Genomic DNA, 19,285 nt, shown 5'->3' with positions numbered 1-19,285 from the left:
ATTTAGTGACTGTCAGAAAGTCTTCGAAAGTCCCACGGGTGCAGTCAGATGGTTTTCCCCATTTGTGTGCACAGGAATAAGGCAGCAGGCTTTTGCTTTTCATAGAGGGAGCAGGTAAGGGGTAAGAAGACGAGGACATGCTACTGAGTGTTGATTCCTGCAGGATTTCTGTCCAGTCATGCCTGGTCTCTGCATGGCTCTGAGGATACTTTGCAGCGTGCTGTGTGCAGCTGAAGTGAGGCAGCCCTGTACATGTGGTACTGAGGATTAAAAAAGCCACAGTAAGGGCATAAAGGGAAGGCAGGGACGGTTTTTCCTTGTGGTAGCAGTTACAAATCGAAGATGTAGCACATGGCTGTGCCAGGGTCGCCCTTGCAGGCCCATGCTCTGCGGCAGGAGGCACCTGGGCTGTTTCTCGCTCTCCTCCGAGGAGCTCTCCTGCTGTTTCTTGGTGCATTTGGCCTTCAGGACTGTTTTTCATGCTGCCTTTCCCTCCCATCTCTTTCCCCATTAGCTTGGGTGAACAATGGAGTAAATGAGGCAGGAGGTGGCAGGTTTGGCTGCTGTATGGCAGCACACAGCAGGTACGGTGGGAAATGTGTGTGTATGAAAGTGTTGGCTGTAGTGTTCAGTGTTGCCATCTCAGGAGCACTGGAGTCCTCCCTTTGGCTTCTTTGTTGGTCTCCATTTAGAAGGCACTATTATGAACAGCTTAGCTCCTCTGTGTGATTTGTTTCTTGAGGTGACTTGTTCAATGGGATGCCAGCAAGTTGTTCTTTATTTACATTAATGCATGTCATTAGTCTCTAATGGACCATGAAGTCAAGAGGTGGCCTGGTCTGTCATGAAATAATTGCACTCTAAAGAAAACTGAAGCAAATGATTGATTATGTCTTGCACAAGCACACACAGAGACACTGGTCTGTCCACAACAAAACCCAGAGCGTTTTGCTGCTTCTTTGCCACAATGAAACTTCTGTGGGGAGAGAGTGCTACAACTTCATAGTAAGGCAGCAGTTGTCTGTCTTGTATAATATGTCTTCACAGACATTACACTGAGTGCCATTTATTATGGGTCATTGGGGAAAAAAATGCTTATTACGATCTAGTGAAATCATCTCTGGCTGCAGAGGTTTGATTTGTTGAGGCAGGTCTCCTCTTTGGGATGATGCAACTTCAGAGCGAAAACTAAAGAAGTTTTAGCACAGGTCTGCACAGCAGACAGTGTGGTGTGGGGAGAGAGGGTGGGAATTTGACGGTCCTTTATGTTCCCAGTGTCAATGTGAAATTCCCTTAAAATCTACTACAAAGCTGACATCCCTCTTACACATGTACTCTCAGGTCTTCTACAACCAACATAGAGTCAACAGCCTTTTACCAAAATGGGATTTTCCTCTGCTGTCTTTCATAGTGAGGTAATTGGAAGTTGCCAGAGAATTAAGAGCCAGATAAGCCATATTGCTATTTTGTTGTGTTGACCCAAGTAAAAGTGGAAGGCTTGGGCATTTTGTTTTGGCTTTTCCCCATGTTCCATAATTGACCTAATCTCTTCTGATGTCCTGAACAGTCCAAAAATCCAGACAGAGCCTTGTATAATGGCTTGAAAAAAAAGGGTTTTATCTTTTTCTTGACCCATCAGCTTAAGAACTGCCTGCTTTTTAATGGATTTTCTCCCTCACTAAATTGAATGGATCGTCCCTCATTATCATTTAAATAGAAGCCTCACTCCCTGTGAACATGGAAGATTTGAATGTGGTAGTAGAGCTGTGATAATTTGAAATATTCGGAAGGTGGGGGCATGGAGGGGGAGCAGGCGGCAGAGTGCAGAATTGCTGAATGTAATTGTCATGGATTCTCAATTTTGTTGCCACAAGATGGGAAAATAGACTAATAATTGTCTTCCAACCCTAGTAGAATAGTTGCCCTAGTTAGCTGAAGCTAACACTCTAATTGTCATGGGGGCACAGAGATGAATGAGGATGTATGCAGGGCACAGCCAGGGCTAAATTGAGTGATATACTAAGGCAAAGAGCAAATTGGCAATTATTGGCCCAGCTGAAAAGGTTGGCAGGTGTGCTGCTTTCTCACGAGCCCTTAGGGGGAAATTGGAAATATAAAATATCGACCATAAATACTCACTGATTAGGAAATATGTTGCAAGAGGTGCTGGCCACTTAAGAGTCAAAACTCTCCTTTTCAAGGGATTGGCTTCAACTGCGCGTAAAAGCAGCGAGCGCTGCTACTAAGTTGTTCAGAGCTTTTCCTACTTGTCCCCCATCCCCCAGGCTATCTTCTCTAATTTTCCATCATCCCATATCCTCATATGTTTGTTTGTTTTTTTCTTTGACCATAATAAACGAAAAGCAGTCTTTCAGGAAACACGGAGATTTTCTTCTCTCTAAATGTTCTTTGATAAGTGTTTAGCATATTGTATAGACTAGATATAAAATTCTCTCTCTGGTAGATGAATGCAAAATAACTTCTGTGATTTCTAATTCAAACAGTTCACAGTGATCTGGTTTTCTTTGTGTGCCATCACAGGCATTATCTCTTCCTACCTTCCTACTTTCTGTATTATGCTTCCTCTCCTGGGGCAAAAGGATTAAAGCAGCAGCAGGATACAGAGCTGCAGGTCTGTTGTGTGTGCCTCAGGCTGAAGTACCTTGCCATGATCAAATGAGCCTCTGAAGTGAGAACTGGACCACAGATGTACCACAAGGTCCATATTTATGTACTTTGCAAACTTTGGCACATGTGGGATGCTTGGTCTTGGCTTTGGGCAGGGTGGTGGTGGGACAGCAGAGCTTGGCATGTGTCAGGCCAGTGCAATAGTCAGGGATGTTACCAAGTGTGTTGAAGGAGGTTTTTGGAAAGCCTGGGAGAGAGCAACATGTGAGCTACAAATTCTTTGTGGGACATGCTGTCTCTATTCCCCATGTATAACACACTAGAATCTCATCTGCAGTTTGAAGAGCATTGCATGGCTTAGTGAAATAAAGGCAGCAAGAGGATAGTGTTAAGACCCCCCCCTCAAACCATGAGTCTTGGGAAACTGCTTTGAATATACATGCAAGGATTCTGAAACCTTTCAAGTCACATTCTTCTGGAGGCAAAAAATTCATGTCCCTTGAGCATGCTATCTACTTTTATGTTTGTGGCCCTCAAAATAGCAAAAGGTTGCATGAAAACTGCTGCAGCAGAAGTTAAGACTTGCATGAAACTTCAGGTAGTGAAGCATAGATAGGAAGAAAGGAAGTCTGGAGAAGGTTTTGTGAAGTTGTCTGAGGGGTGATGATTTGAACAGGAGCAGCACTTATGCGTGTTCCCTATCTTTTGAAAATGTGAGGTCTTTTCATATTGTTCCTGGGTTGCTGGATGCAGTTCACTCATTCCATCTTTTCTTCCACTGTCTAGGGCCATCAGCTGTAGGAATCAAACTGTCTTGGTTGGAAGCTGTTATGTAGCTTATCAAGCCAGTTACACATGTTTAGACCTTGTATAGTTTGCTGTCTTACTTAACTGGTTTTGCAGTATTTCCAAGCATAACCTCCTTTGTTTATCCAAATAATAAGTGAATTAAAGAAGGAACATATTAAAGTTTTGCATGACATCCAAAATCATTCATCATGTATTGTGATTATCTTGTCAGGTCCTGGCTTCTAATCTAACTGAACATCAGATGCACCCTGTGACCTTTGCCAAGTCAGTTGAACTCATTGTATTAACAGACAGGCGTGTGACTGTGGAAATTAATTGTGTTAAGGGACTCGGTGTTAAGGTCTGGGATATCTTCTGCCCTTGGCCCTTTTTGCCCTCCTTCCCACTTACTCCTCTCATTCCAAGACACTTGAGTTGTATAAGGGACTTGCTTGGAAAGTGAATACTAGATTTCTTCAGTATTTAAAGATGACCTGGTATTCTGTTGTTGAATACTCTATAAATGATCTACTGGATGGGTAAATATGCATGCTTCCTTGTGCCTCGGTCCTATCTGGCTGTAGGATTGTAGTAACTGAGAAATAATGGGAGACAGGTGCAGCTGAGGTGAGTTTTCATCATGAGTTTCATCAATGCTATAAGACATAACTGCAAATTAGTTCTCTCTGTATTATTGCTGAACTCTGCCGAGTGCTCGTCAACCAAGTCAGGATTGCAGCATCAGGCCATATGGTGGTTTAGGCCTGTGATTTGGCACTAAGTAGGAGCTGGGAAGTCTGCCTCAGTTCCCTCTGCTGGGGTCTCCTCAGGTGACACTGGGCATGTCTCAGTCTTTCTCTGCCTCAGTTTCCACATTACCATGGGGGTGGTGTTGTCAGCAGTGCTGGGAGGCTCTTCTGGGGGATGGTCCTGTGCCCATGTAGGAGTAGCTGCTTGCTGAAACTGGCTGTGTCAGCAGCTGATTTGGAGTCACTTGATGAACTTTTCCTTTGAGCTAACAGAAGTGGCACATTTCAGAAAAGCTGGAATGAACTCTTGACACATCTGGAATATGTGAATTTGAGTCTTTTAGCTAAAAAGGAGGGGAGCGTATACTAAAACCAAGAGCTAATTCTGTTGTCATGATGCGTCACCTCCTTTCATCTAATCCCCTTACAGTTAGTTCATATATCAGGGATACAGAGGATCCAAGTTGAAACCTGACTGACCCATTGAGAGTGGTGAATTGGCTATTACTTTGATTATTACTGGATTTTAAAGCCCTTCCTACTGTCTTTCTAGTTTAAGAAACTGAACAGAGGGTGTCTTGATTTCTTTTGCATCATGAGAACCATGGAAAGCCATGCTTTTATTTGTACAAGAGAAATAAATTTTCCTGACAATTTAATAGACTAGATCTTTGGAAAACCTGTATGATTTTCTTTCCTAAATTGTAATTACAGTGTTTATCGGGGATAAAGGAAGAAATCTTTTAAATACTATTGCAGATTGCAGTGTAACTCAAACTCTCAAGGACATCGGGGCGGGGGATAGTAGAGTCTTTCAACAGTGAGATTTTGTCTTTGCTGCCAGAAAGGTGTATTTTTTATATCCAGTGTAATTAACACGAGAGCTATCCCGGGGTAGAAATAATTCACTCTGTGACATAACTGAAATGTCTTGTCTGTTCTGTCTGGTTTTGGTTTTAACCTTGGGCTTAAAAGGAACAAAAAAATCTTTAGTTGTAAAAGAGCACATCATCTGCAAAGTATTATGAGCCATTTATCTCTATGCACAAATGCCATCTAGCACTGTAGTTCCACTTACGCATCGTTAAATGCACAGACCACACTCATTTTGCCCCTAACTAGTAACAGTCACCCTTAGAAACCCAGCACTGAAAGAGGCGGGAGGCACAAAAGCCGGTGCTTAAGCCAGGCGGGAGGGTCTGCTGAGGATCACTTCAAGTGGCAGCTGCAGCCAGTGGGAGCAGTGTCTGTAAGCTTGGCAGGGATGTCTGCTGCAGCAACTTCAGCCCCTGCCCACTGGCTCTGCCGCCTCTGAGTGGGAAGCACGTGGGTTCATGGACATGTGGCTCTCGCTTATCTCACTTGTACAGTGTTGGGGTTTGTAGATGTGAAGGTTTTGGAAAGGCCTGATGTGGCAGCTGTTCTGCATCTGGCTGTAGAGTTGGCTAGGTGGGGTCAGGACCCTCAGTCTTTGAATGGTGTGTTTGGCTGCTTTCTTCTTTGGAGGACCAGAGCTGAGCCTGCTTGTTGCCTGGGTCGACACAGTAAGAGCTAGTTTGGGTTTTGCTCTTGGGTGGACTAAAGCTACTAGGCAGATGCTGTGCTGGTCAGTGCGGCACTAACATGTGTTTGGCTTCCTGGGTACAACAGTGACCATCATGCCTTGCAGCTTGAGGTACCTTCAGACAAGGAAAAAATTGGACAAAGTAACAAATTGACTATTTTAAGAAGAATTTTACAACAGCCCTCCATGTAAGTGCTCCTATCCCATAGGTAAGAGCCTCTGTTAAGTCATTCCAGCTGAAGATCTGCCCTAGTAACTGCTCTTGCCAGACAAGCACTCATTCATAGTCAAAGGAGGTTTCTTCAACTTTGGGCAGATGCCAAGTTAAACTTCCACTAAGATTTCTTGTATTTGCAGCCACGATTGATTACTTTTCTCATTATTTGATCTTGATACAGAGACATATGGATTGAGCTATGTTTATATCAACCCCCAAAGATTTTTTTCTTTAGGAACATCCATCACAGTTGCACGCAAACTGTTCTGCTCTGGCACTCATAGCTCATATTAGCTGGGGCTTTCAAAGTTTCTCCATGTGGCAGTTGGTGTGGATCCTCCTAAAGAGCCCGCAGTGTTCCCAGCTAACCAAGAAAGCAATGGCAATTTGCTAGATGTGCAGAAAAATGCATGCAAACAGCTCTGGAGAGTTCGGGACATGGCTGCGCCTAAACCTAATTGTTGGAAGGGATTTTATGAGTTGAATCCAAGTATTCACCAGTTACTAACTTCATGCATGCAATAAAAATTTGTGGAGAGAGGGGGGGAAGTCCCCTTTCCCCCCCTGATTTCCAGGCAATCTAATGTTATTGTTTGTAAAGGGAGGAAGAAGCTCTTAGATGTGAGAAATGCCAGAGTAAATTGCCATTCAGTTTTAATTATTTCTGATGTAACACTTTATTCAGCAACTGTTTTTATTGTTTTCTACTCAGTGGTCTTAAACCAGTGGTCTGGAGATTCCTGGGGTTCTTGGACAGCTTGGGATGCCTGAAAGTTATCTATGAAAAGCAGGTCTGTTGTTAGTGTGTTTGAGTGTGTTATCCAAGGCTCTGCTCCATCCCAGGAAAATATTTTGGGCGTGCACAAGACTCAGAGACTGAAAATAACTGTTACAGTGAGAATGCTCTGAGAGGCTGTTTCCCTGGAGAGAAGCTTCTAATGAAACCTCTTGTTTCTGGTTTTGATTATTATTTCCAATTTGTTAGACATTGTCAATCTTTGTTAAATCTGAGTTGATGGGGGAAGAGAACCGCCACCCTTTCTCCTTTCCTGCCTCTCCGAGCAGGTAATTTGCCTTCTCCTCATTTCTCTGTGTGCTTTAGGTGAACTGCTTGATCAAGCTATCCAAAGTGTCAGAACAGATGATTGTGTTCAGCTGTTCAGCATACTTGTGTAGATAGCAGGATATTGTTATTAACCTTTTTTTCTATGCAAGGCTGAATTCCATGAGTTGTTTGGGTTTTTTTTAAGAAGTATTTAGACGGAGGCATAGATTTGTCTTAGTTTCTCAAAACCAGATAAATGGCACTACCCTTCATTTCACCACTCTGTGGCTTTATTTCTGTCCAGTTTACATTAAAGAGGCTTATAAATAACTCTACTTTTTTGTAGTGTTTGAAGGCAGAGGCCAAATCAATATGCAATATGGAAAAGGTGGAAAGTTAAATGCTGTCACCAGTTTGTTATTGCTATCTCAGACACCCTGTGGAAGCCGTTCTTTCCCTGCAGAACAGAGGTCTCTTGAGCTACAGCAGGACAGAGGTGCAGGTGCTGCATGCCAGGGATGGGGACTGTCACCCAGCCACACACTGGCTGCAGACCTGGGTGTAAGGCCCATGAAGAGCTGTGCCACAGCTTTCCTTCTGCTGCACCCTGGTTCCTGTGCCAGCTGCTGACAGGGTTTATGGTTACACTCACTTAATTGTAGGGCTTTGCTGTTGTCTCCTCTTCGCTTTGGAAACTTTCCTCCTTGGGCACTTGGCTGGCAAATCGCCTCTCTGATGCCCAGGGCAGTTGCAAGACAGTGGCACAGAGCATGCACGAGCAGGCCAACAAGACAATCACATCTTCCGTTGAGAGCAGGAGTCTGGAAAGGTTTCAGCATTTATCTAGGTATCTTCTGATCAAAAGCTTTGCAAACTGGTAGTACAAAGGAGCTGTTATCTTACTGGTGGAAAATTACAAGTGTAGTAGCCTGCCATCAGTGTGCATCAATCTTTGAGGGTTTTGTGCTGTTATGCTGATTTAGTAACACTGTAACTTCAGGCACTGCTACAAAAAGACAAATAATTGTCAAGACCAGCCTGCAACAATTCCTTGGTTTTGTTCAGGCTTTGGTACCCTCTTGAACATCAGTCTTGGAAACAGAACTGCTAAGGCTCCCCAAATCTTGTTTAGTAAAATCACAAAGCAAGCTCATCATGATTATAAATCACACTTGGAAATTGCCCTGCAGAGTGCTTGTTGGGTCATATGGTGTCATATGCCACCACTGTTCCTGGCTTCTTTTTAATTTCTGAAAACAAAGCAAATAGCAGCAGCTGGAGATAGAGGTGGAATTCATTTAGCTGCTTTGAGAAAGCCATTGGCAGCAGAAAACAGCCGCTCAACAGCCCTTGGGTCTGAGAGAGGGGAAAGGGATCCAAATGACTGGAGATGGTGTAATGAAAAGGAAAAGAACCAGATGATTTGGCAGCATGTGAAAGAGGTAAGGATGTGGTAGAGAAAGGAGCAGGAGGAGCTGAAATGAAGAGCAGGAGTAAACAATGTAATTTAACTTATTCAAAAGGGACAGAATGCTTATTAAAGCTCTGAGAGATGATAAATCAGAGCTTTGCTGCTATTGTTGTTCCAGATAGAGTTGTCATATGGTAATACTGCAGTGATGAAAGCTGGAGGCTCATGAATTCATACAGGGGAATGAAAGTGGGATATATGGTTACATGATTGAAAGTTGGAGTTGATGAGGCAAAATGTGCAGCCCTGATTCAGGAGAGCATCCTTACACGTGTGCTGTTCCTTGGAAGCTGAAGAAGGACTGTTCAGATCATGTACTCTGCTGCTGTGAAGACATATCCCACACTGAGAGTTTTCACCTTAGTTGGGAGGTGCTGTCAAAGCCCTGCTGTAGCTTATGAAACCCTTGTTTGATACAGCCCCAGAGCCCTCACCTGGAAATGCTTTTGCTGTTACTCCTGTGGCAGCATGCAGAATGTCAGAAGATCATTTGAGGTGTTCTGGTTGTAAAGTTTTCCCCTAAGGAATATTGGGCTGGGGGAGGGAATCGCAAAATGATTCTTATCTTACATTACACAGAATCTCTTGCATTACTTACTGTGGCATATTGTTTCCTCCCACAGAGTTCTGCTCAGTCGCTTTCAGGAAGAGGCTACTCCGTAAGTCATTTTACAGCTAATTCTTTCACTTCTGTTGATGTTGATTGCAGAGGTTTACACTACCTGTTGCATATCCACTGACATGAAAGAAAGGTGGAACGTAAAAACTAGGGTTAGAGCACAGGACCATCAGCACCTGGAAGGGGACAGCCCTAATCTGCAAGAGCACATGAAGAGAGTCTGGGGGCTTCTTCAGTTTAGCTTTATACTTCTAGAAAGGGTTTTTTGTTGTTTAATAGCGGACTTTAGCTACGTCACCTGCTTAGAATTAAGAGTAGGGAGAGTTTTCAACATTGGAGGGAGGTGCTTCCCTCCTCTCTTCCCTCCACCATCCAGGTTTTCATTTGTGCATTAAATACAAGGATCAAATTTACTGCATTTTGAGAACTGTGACCCTCACCAGTGTGAACAAAAAAAGGTCAATATTCTCTTATTTACAAGCTGTGACTTAGAAAACAAGCTCTCTTGTTTTCAGAGAAGGGTGTTGCTGGTGTTTTCTTTACAGGAGTGCTATAGATACCAGTGTTACTGGGCCAGGACATGTCTGCATGAGTATGCGATATAACTGTGATGTTTAATTGCCCATTTCTGTTCACATGTACCTTATTTGTATGTGCAATAATGACATTTGTTCACATAGAGGTGGTATAATTTTGTGTGTGCTTTGAGTACCTTTGCTGCTCAGCTGTCCCAAAGGCAGGCACGTAGACTTTTTTTTATGTATTAATAAGGAAACAGGAGAGGGTGTGAGTGGCTTAGTAATGTCAACATGGAAATTCCTGCAATCACATTGTATCTGACTCTCATAACAAATGTATGGTGTGTGGATGTCTGTTATCATACCCTGGTTGTTCAGCCAGTAAGTCATGTACTTGCTAGGGGAAAGACTGTAGATGAAGGCGTAATGCTAACCTCGTACGCAGGTCTGAATGAGAATGTCTCAGTCCAGCTACAATTCCTGCCTGCTCTTACTGACAGTTGCCATTTCACCCCCTCTCATGTGATAAAGTTTGGCCTCCTAGATGGATGGTTCCAAACTCTGTTTCTTAACCTAGAGCTATAACTTCACTTTTCATAGAGCAGAACAAGGCTGGCTTTTATATATTGCATAAAGTTGATGTGGAGACCTGGTACACTTTTGGTGATAATCATATGAATGATTTTTCTTTCAATATTTGTCATATGTTCAGAGTTGTGTGATGGAACCTGTGAGCTCCTACCCAGTGCTGTGTGCACAGAGAAAAATTACTTGGCAGTGCAGAATTTATGGTCTTATGTCATAGTGCCGCTGTTGCGGGCTATCATACATACTGTCAGAAATCCATAATACAAGACTACATTTGAATCATAAAGCCATTACAGGATAACATATGACTTGGAAAGTCTTACGCTTTTAATGAAATAATGTCACAAATTTTTAGACAGTAATGACACGTCTCCTAAGTATCCTCCTATCTAAATCTTCTCAGCTTCCCAAGTGAGTATCATTGTTTAATTCATTGAGTGATGAGGAATGTTTGTTCTAGGACCAGTTGAGCGCTGCCTCCCATACACATGAACAGTTGGATTCACCTAAGTTTCTAAAGGCAGATGCTGTATCTTCTGTTTGTCTGTAAAATGCCATGCATGCCTGTGGCACCACATAAATAATAATGAATCATCTTCACAGATTTTATGGCTGAAGGCATGGTTTGGGAATTAAACAGTTTCCCACTGGCTATAACATAGGTTGCAAAATCTCAATGGAAAAAGGCCAAAGAATTCTTTTTGCAGTCTCAAGGTCAATAAATCATAGGGCTGTTTTCCTCCCTTGCTGGCTGTTAAGAAATTTACTTCTGTCTCTCAGAGAAATGATTTGGAGAAAATTTCTAGCTCCTTCTCTGTGCATGTGTGGGGACAAGGTTCTTTTCTTCAGCCAACCCATAACTTCTCAAGGGAGGTAAGAGCTTTCTGTGTGCCAAGGCAGCATTTTGAGATCATGAGCAGTGTGAGCTGGGTTGCTTTTCCTTATGGGTTGTCATTTTGCCTGTTAAACTGCCTTTTGCCTTACCATGTACGAGCTGTTGAGGCTGACCATTTCCCTTAAGACTCTGATGCTGCTCTAAATTGATTTAGCATAAGGCAGACACTATCATTTCCAGCCCTACCAGACCTCGCTGGCCCAAACCTGCATTGGAAATTGATTCTCCCAGGTGGCAGAGAGGTGTTCAAACCCACCAGTTCAAGACAAGTGGGCCCAAACCAGGGGTTGTCCATAATATCTTGTAACACTTTTCTTTCTCTCTTGAAAGCAGCTGTATATGAAACACTAAGTCAGTATTTTGGCTCTACCCCTGTTTGCATCAAATAAGTTGTTTGCCAGACATGGTGAAAGCATCCTAGAAAATAGCGCTAGCAGGAGGCATGATGGAGACACCATTCTTGCACTGAGTGCTCCTCTTAATATCTGTGCAGGGCTTGTGGTGTGGAAGACTGTCACTTGTGGAGTGATGATGTATATCGTTACTCGTCGAAGTTCTTGTACTGGGTTTCATAAGCAGCTGTTTAAATACCACAAACTATTCTGTGCCTGTTCCTTTTTAATTAGCCCGTTTCGAATCTGCACGTTTCACCATCCACTCGCTTCAGCCGTCCTTGCAGAGATGTTTGCTTCAGAAGCATTTGTAGAAAATGCATATTTAAAGGAAATGTGCGTTTGCAAAAGGAGGTCTTAAACCCTGTAGGAGTAATCTCATATGAAAGATCTTAGTAAAAAGTCCAGCTCATCCAGCTGGGCTGCAGAGAGAGTGCAGGCAAGGCCTGTCTGTACAGCCAGGCTATTACTGAAAACCTTGGCAAATTGCACATATATAAGGTACAGACACTGGAGCTAGAATCAAAAAGAAAACTAAATTCAAATGTCTAAATAATAACTCCTGAGCATTGAATATTCCAGCAACTTCATTGACTTCAGGCTCCCTATGGAATGTTAAGTGCTTAAATAAAGACCATGCTTGAAATAACTCCATGAAATTCTGGTCTGATTGAAGTTACCACATAACCTCTGGTTAACTTCAGCTGCACCTAGATTTTTGGCACATTGTTTCACAGTATCTGCAGATATCACCAACAACATTTCTTATAAATCTATCTCCCAAAATAAAGTTTTGAGTGGCTTTTACTTTTACTTGGATAATATAAGACATACCAAAGCCTGTGCTGTTTCTGTAAGCTCCTTATCTCATCAGCAGCATATGTTTCATCTCCTTATCTTATTAAATGTATCGTTCCACTGTGCTGAGAAATAGATGCTAGTTTGTTTATGAAGGTTGGTATCTTACTCCCTTTATGACTTGATGGTTACATACGTGTGATAAACTACTCCAGCCATTTGTCACACTTCCTGCACGCACAAATGAGATTAATGATTTTAGTCAGAAAGGTTGGTCTGTCCTATGAGCAGGCAAAACAGATTTTCTTTATGGTAACAGGGTGAGGCCTGTGTACCTGAAAATGCACCAATTTGCCTACAAATACACAGAGAATTAGAAAGTAGCCATATGTTGAGGTTTCTATAGATCACTGATACATACCCATCCTGTGGAGCATTTTTCAAATGCATTTCTGATAGTGAAGTCAATTTAGGACCTAACAAAGTTAGAAAGTAGTTACAATGAACATAGAATCAGTACATGCAGTTTGTTGTTAGTGGCTGAAAAGTTGCAATTGTTTATAAGGGTGAGCACATTGTATAGACAAACCCAAGCTGCAGTTGAACTCAGCTCAGTTTTGTAGAGAGCACAGACCAGGATAGAACTGGGAATATGTGGTAGCTTAAAAAAATAAACAAAAAACCTCTTCCAATAAATTATGTAGTTTATTTATAGAGCATTTGTGCAGCTGTTCCTCTGCTGAAATGGAAGGGGCTAAAATGTAGGAATGAATGAAAGAATAAACTTGAAAGCATATGGCAGATGGATAAGCCAGTGAAGCAACCTGTATCTTGGAACAAAAGTATAGGAGGATGAGATGTCTTTGTTTGGGTTTATTTGTTCTTGGAAGATTATTTTTTTAATAAAAACAGTAACACACACTTGGCAACAGCAGCAGCTGATTCTTATTCCGAGCTTCTGTAAAATATCAAAGTCTTTGCAGCCTAGTCAAATCCCTGGCAGCTCATCAAATTCTGTTGATTTTACATCTTCCTTGTTGAGCGCCGGAAACCAGTGTCTCGGATAACTCAGACTGCAGCTCACAGATAGAGAGGAACATGCAAAGCACCATAAGGCTTGCAGAAACATTTGGGTCATCCAGAATCAACTTAGTGCTCTCTTCATCCTTCTTGCCTTCTGCTTGGTGATGTAGCCCGAGAGTGATTAACACCTTATCCAATGAAGCTGGAACCTGAGGTGGTACAGGCAAGCAGTGAGCACCCTGAGCCTCTGCCTTCACCCTAGTCTGCTCCTTCCTTGGTGTTTCTCTTGAATTATATTGTTGATCATTAGGACTGGCTTTGCAGTTGCTAATGATGATCTTTACAGCCTCCCAGGACTCCTGTGCTGTGCTGTGTGCTTGGTGTTGCTGTACAGTGGGCTGTCACCCAAAACAGCTGCCTGTGATGTGCCACTCACATCTTTTTAGCTCATACCCATGAGCACTCTTGCCAGGGCAGCAAGTGCTGAGCTGTAATTCACCTGATTTACAGCATCGAGGTAGTGTCCAGTGCAACGAGCTCAGGGGGAAGCAGCACAGATATGAATGACTGCAAAGTAGTGAGTAATCATCAGCCTAGGAACTGTTGACTCTTAGCAGGTTTATATACCCTTGTATACCCTACAAAGCTCTTCTTACGGCCTGTTTTAGTTCTGTGCCAGCTCAGTGCAGTTCTGTGAAACACTGAAGCAGATGGTCCCCGCTAAGGAGGCTGTTCCTATGCCAGAAATCCTCGGTGCATGCACAGGCAGGTTCTCTGTCTCAGTGTAATGGTTACAGAAGCCTGCTGAAGATCATGCCAGCAGCATTCCCCTGATCCACTCTGTGCTTCAAGGATGCTTTTGTGGTCTTAGGCTGGGGATCAAATTGACAGTCTTGGAAAAGCACCTTCAACAGCATCTTTCCTTTACAGAGCTTAAGTCAGTACCATTTTCTATATGGAGCATGGTCCAAGACCCTCAGGTACCTATCTGTCTTTGAGATTGCAATGGAGAAACTGCTGTCCTGAAAAGGATACATTTCTACATGAAGATCAACAAAATTATTGCTGTATTGGTTGCGAATCGAGTGTGCTTCAGCTCATGGGTGTGGAAGCAGGATCGGTGATGAGAGGCAAACCTGAATTGTAACTAATGGGATTTCTCCACTAATGAAAAATCTCTCCTCTGTAGGTAGGAAGGTAACATTTCTTAGCTGGACTGGAAAATTCATTGTATTTTAGGGCCTTTGATAAATTAGCATTTTTCCTTGCCAAAAATCAATATTGGAAACAGGGCTCTTGTTAAGAATCTAAAAATCCTTGATCTGAAGCCAAAGTTAAATGATAAAAGTTAATTTAATATGTATTTCCTACAGTAGCATGCCTGTGAGCTGGCAACATGAGCAAGACATTCTGGATGAGATTTATGAACAGGGAAGTAATAATTCCAAAATAAGTATCAATCTCATTTTGCCATGATGCCAAGTATAAAAGAGGGACTATAATTGTCTTTTTCTTCTGGACAAGAAGAAGAATAGCAGATATGTCTCCTTGAGGTGGAACAATACTCTGTCTTCTTTGAAGACAGATACTTAGAGAAAAGAAAAAGGGACTATAATGAAGTGATGTGGCCTGCAAGAGCAATGACAGCAAAAAAGATTAAAATAAAATAGATAAATAATAATATGTAATATAAAGAATTTTGAAAGGAGTTCTCCCTCTTAAGACAGCAGGAATTTCAGAGAGCCAGGCATATAATGGTGGGTGTCAATGCAAAGCACTTAACTTCTGCTGGTTTTCTTTTCATGTGTTCCTAAACAGCTTTTAAGCTTAACTTTACAAGAACTATCTCCATGCTTGAATTCATGTGGGTAAGCTGAGTTCACTGAAGAAATGAAGAGTTGCTGGCAGTGCTGTGTGCAATGGAGCCAGGCTGCTGTAAACCAACCAGGCAGCTGGCCCCTTCACTCCAGAGGCTGCCCCATAACCCATGAACTCAAATGCTTTGGAGCAATTAGTGCACATATTATCCCAGATCTGTGGGAGCTCTTGAGGGTTTTTGAAATGTCCCATGAAAAGCGTGAGCAGAAGTACCAACATAAATAAACTACATACTTCAGCTTTACAAATACTGAAGTCTGTGAACTTCCTTACAACACGTTTTCCTTTTGAAGTTCCTTTTTTTTTGAAAGTCTGTTTCTTCTTAGATGACCTCTGTTTTTAATTAGGACAGAAAGTCTGATAAGTTTTTGCTCCTCTCCACAGCTGTAAGTCAGCACAAAGGGCTCTCTCTGGCTGAATTTGTCTGCCTGAACCAATGGCCATGGCAGAGGGCTGCTGAGGGGCTCCCATCCCAGCAGCAGTGCCCCTTTGTCTCTGCAGCTGGAGCACTATGGGATGATGGTGATTTCCATACCTCCCAGCTGCAGGGGGAAGCACTGCCAGCTGACACCACAAGCCCTTTCGAGCCCCTTGGGGAATGGAGCATATGACTGCTGTGTGATTTTTGCCCACTTTTTTAATCTCCCTTGCCATAGCCCTCAACTCAGCTCAGGGTAGTGGTGGAACAGCTCTCTAATCTGACTAGAAAGACACTATTGTTACACAGATGCAGCCCCTGAAATTCCCAGTGCTCCATAGCTTTTGGGGTAGGATAACCTTGCTGTCACTGGTCTTGCATGTTAAAATGAAGAGTTGTCTTAAATCCATCTTGAATTCACCAGCCTGGAAAGGATTACATCCTGCTGAAGAGGGAAGGCAAAGGATTTGGAGAGTATCTGGTCTTTTTTTCTGGACCTTTTTGATTAAGACTGTCCTGCGGCAGTTGTGTCATAGATATGCTGTAGCTTTCTCTGTGTAATAGGGCTAGGTGTTTGCTTGTCTGTCTCAGCTGTTTTCACATTGTTATTTGCTCTGATGGCTCTCTTTCCTTACAATCCATTGCCTTCTTTTAATTCTTTTTTCCCTTTACCAAACCCAAGAAAAAGATGATTAAAGCAGAGGGTTGATTAGAATCAGGGCTACTTATCTGATGAGCAGGGGTTAAGTGTGGGGCCCCTTGGGGGATTTGCTTTTGATTTTTCTTTAATTCTCTGAGTCTTGGGCAGTGAGAATTGGCAGTGCTGGGGTTTTATAACAAGAGAAGGTGTTAAAATAGCTCATTTCTGAGGGCTGCCAGAGCACAGTGTTTGTTGTACTGGGTGCTGTGGTAGGTTCATTGGGGAGGGAGGGGGGAAACAGTTTTTGTTCTTGTTTGTTCTCATATCTCAGTGTGCTCTTGCAGAAATCTGCACCCGAAACCACAGAGTGTAAGGGGAGCAGCACCAACTCTGAATGCTATTGTAGAAAAAAAAGATGAACAATATGTTTCCTTGGCCTTATAGCAGGTAAACAAAAGAGAACAAGGAAAAGGGATTGAGTGCATCAACTTTGTGGGTGGTGGTGGCTTAGAGAACGTTGTCCATTGTCTTAAAGCATTATAAGATTTAAAATACTTAATTGTGTGTCTCAGTGGAATACCCTGTTGTAATCTCTGCTCAGTCCCAAAATGGTTTTCCCTGTGTTAAACTGCACCGAAAAAAGTTAGTCTGGAGAGGGTAAGTTATTTAGGTTACTGATAAAACTGCTCACTACACATCCTGAATGTGAGGAAGGTTCCCTGTGGGTCAGTGATCCTTACTCAATTTCATCACTTGTGTTTTTTCCTCATTGTTTTTTTCTTTAACTGGGATATGTATTGAAGGCTGGAGAGACATCTTCAGTTTCTTCCCTGTCCTGACAGAAGATAAAGATGCAACTTTAATTTAACAAAACAACAGATGCAATCCTAAGTCAGATCTCACACCAAAGAAGGCTTTCGGTAACATGCTGAAGGTGTGGTGGCTCTGCTGTGAAAACTGCAAATGGGGAGAAATCTGGTGTAGGCTGAGGTTTCTCTCCTTCTCGCTTCATGTTTCAGCTTGGCTGTGATATACCTGGCTGCTAAAATGTAAATATACTGAGGCATGTAGTTGCATCTGCAGTGGAAAGGCAGCCCTCCCCCGTTCCCGAGGAGTGAGAGAACAGAGAAGTGGCACCACACCACTGACAGAGGGGAGATTTTATTAGATATTAAGAAGAAATTCTTCCCTGTGAAGGTGCTGAGGCGCTGGCACAGGGTACCCAGAGAAGCTGTGCCTGCCCCATCCCTGGCAGTGTTCAAGGCCAGATTGGACGGGGCTTGGAGCAACCTGCTCAGTGGAAGGTGTCCCTGCCCGTGGCAGGGGGTTGGAACTGGATGAGCTTTAAGGTCCCTTCCCACCCAAACCATTCTATGATTCTGTGCTTCCTTCTGTAAGAAGGTGGTTCAGGAAGGATCCCAGGGTTCATGGGCTGCCTTTCTGGGAATGGTTAAGTTCCTGCTGGAAGAGTAAAATGGCTGCTGAAGAGCCTGGATTTCTCATCTGCAGTGTTCACGTTGCTGGAAGAGGAGTGTTCAGGAGGAAGCCCTGGTCAGCCGCATGAAATGTTTCTAGCACAGGGTCAGCATTTTTAATTCCCACCACCTTAGCATTTCAGCATTGAGTTCCTCATGCTCAGCTCCAGCCCTAGTCACCGTGACTTGCTGGTATTGTGTTAGAAAGGTGTCACTTCTCCTTTTTATAGCAAATAAGTAAGTGAAACTTAGAGTTTTCATCTTGTTGCAGAAGTACCAACTGCAATTCTAGAAAGCCAGGGAATGCAGGGCAAAGGCAGAAATGTAGGCGACTGCATTATGCATAACTTGTGCTTGAGATAGGAATCATGCAGGGTGGGAGACCTTTGCAATACCATCTGGCAACTGGTAAGGCCAAGTAGTCTCTGCTTTTTCTTCAACTCTTTGTTTTATTAAATGGCTTTAGGGAGACAATGATGTAATGCCAAAATTCAGGCACTGCCATACCCAAAAGTTGTTTTAAAAGCCATTGATCAATGAGACTAATTTCTTGGAGACATTTTTAACTTCCAGTTCCAAATACCCAGTGTTTCAGCCTAGTTTTCAAGTGATTGTAGCTGTTCTCTCACTTTTCAGCTTATCACAGGTCAGGAACTGAAAGGTGCTGAGGTTGAGTGAAGCAACAGTTCCTCACTCTGAGCTCTGCTTTGTTTTTGTGGGAATTGTCTGCTTCTGTAGACCTTTGGTTTCATTAAAGTTTGGTTTACTAACTTGCTTCTGGAACAGATACAACCACCAAAGCTGCTTTTTAATTAGCCCTGTGGTCCATCCGGTGTGTATGTGCTAACGTCTTGGCTGTACAATGCACTTCCAATGAAAGGAAGCAGTCTGCCATAGATTCTTGTAACCTTAGGGTCAGTTTTGAGCTCAAAATTGCTTTTGATTATGGTGTTAGTATGTGTCTCAGAAAAAAATCAAGAAATCCAGCAAGCACTGGTGGTTCTTACATGGTGCTGCTTAGTGACATGCTCAAATGGGATCACACCTAGATTAATGGAATTAACTGCTTTAATTATTTACTACTGTGCTACTGGTTGTGAATATTCAGAGTTTTGCAACCAGGATGATGGAAAATCAGCACACAGTTCCATGACTGTGGACACACCTGCAGTGGTTTCTACAGGAATGTAGCCTGATTCATAGAATCATAGAATAGTTAGGGTTGGAAAGGACCTTAAGATCATCCAGTTCCAACCCCCCTGCCATGGGCAGGAACGCCTCACACTAAGCCATATCACCCAAGGCCTCATTCAACCTGGTCTTGAACACTGCCAGGGATGGACCATTCACAACTTCCCTGAGCAACCCATTCCAGTGCCTCACCACCCTAACAGGAAAGAATTTCCTATTATATTTAGTCTAAACTTCCCCTGTTTAAGTTTTAACCCGTTACCTCTTGTCCTATCACTACAGTCCCTAATGAAGTGTCCCTCCCCAGCATCCCTAGAGGCCCCCTTCAGATACTGGAAGGCTGCTATGAGGTCTCAACTAGCCTTCTCTTCTCCAGGCTGAACAGCC

General features: G+C 42.9%; 1 protein-coding gene across 26 annotated transcripts in view; it reads left to right on the top strand.

Moving 5' to 3' along the window:
- FBRSL1 (fibrosin like 1) overlaps positions 1-19,285 on the top strand; it is a 533,983-nt gene that overhangs the window by 238,374 nt on the left and 276,324 nt on the right. For 21 of the 26 annotated variants that reach the window (XM_062631525.1, XM_062631515.1, XM_062631532.1 and 18 more), the window contains one exon: positions 9,087-9,122. The exons of the other annotated variants lie outside the window; for them this stretch is intronic. In XM_062631525.1, coding sequence (XP_062487509.1) covers positions 9,087-9,122 — 36 coding nt within the window. The remainder of the gene's footprint in view (positions 1-9,086; positions 9,123-19,285) is intronic. 26 annotated transcript variants of the gene reach the window in all.

Source organism: Pezoporus occidentalis, unplaced genomic scaffold (genome assembly GCF_034315485.1).
Source record: "Pezoporus occidentalis ecotype Australia unplaced genomic scaffold, CSIRO_AGI_Poc_V1 ctg37, whole genome shotgun sequence".
Classification (NCBI taxonomy): domain Eukaryota; kingdom Metazoa; phylum Chordata; class Aves; order Psittaciformes; family Psittacidae; genus Pezoporus; species Pezoporus occidentalis.
The sequence above is the reverse complement of the archived record's forward strand: the minus strand, read 5'-3'. Positions and strand labels throughout refer to the sequence as shown.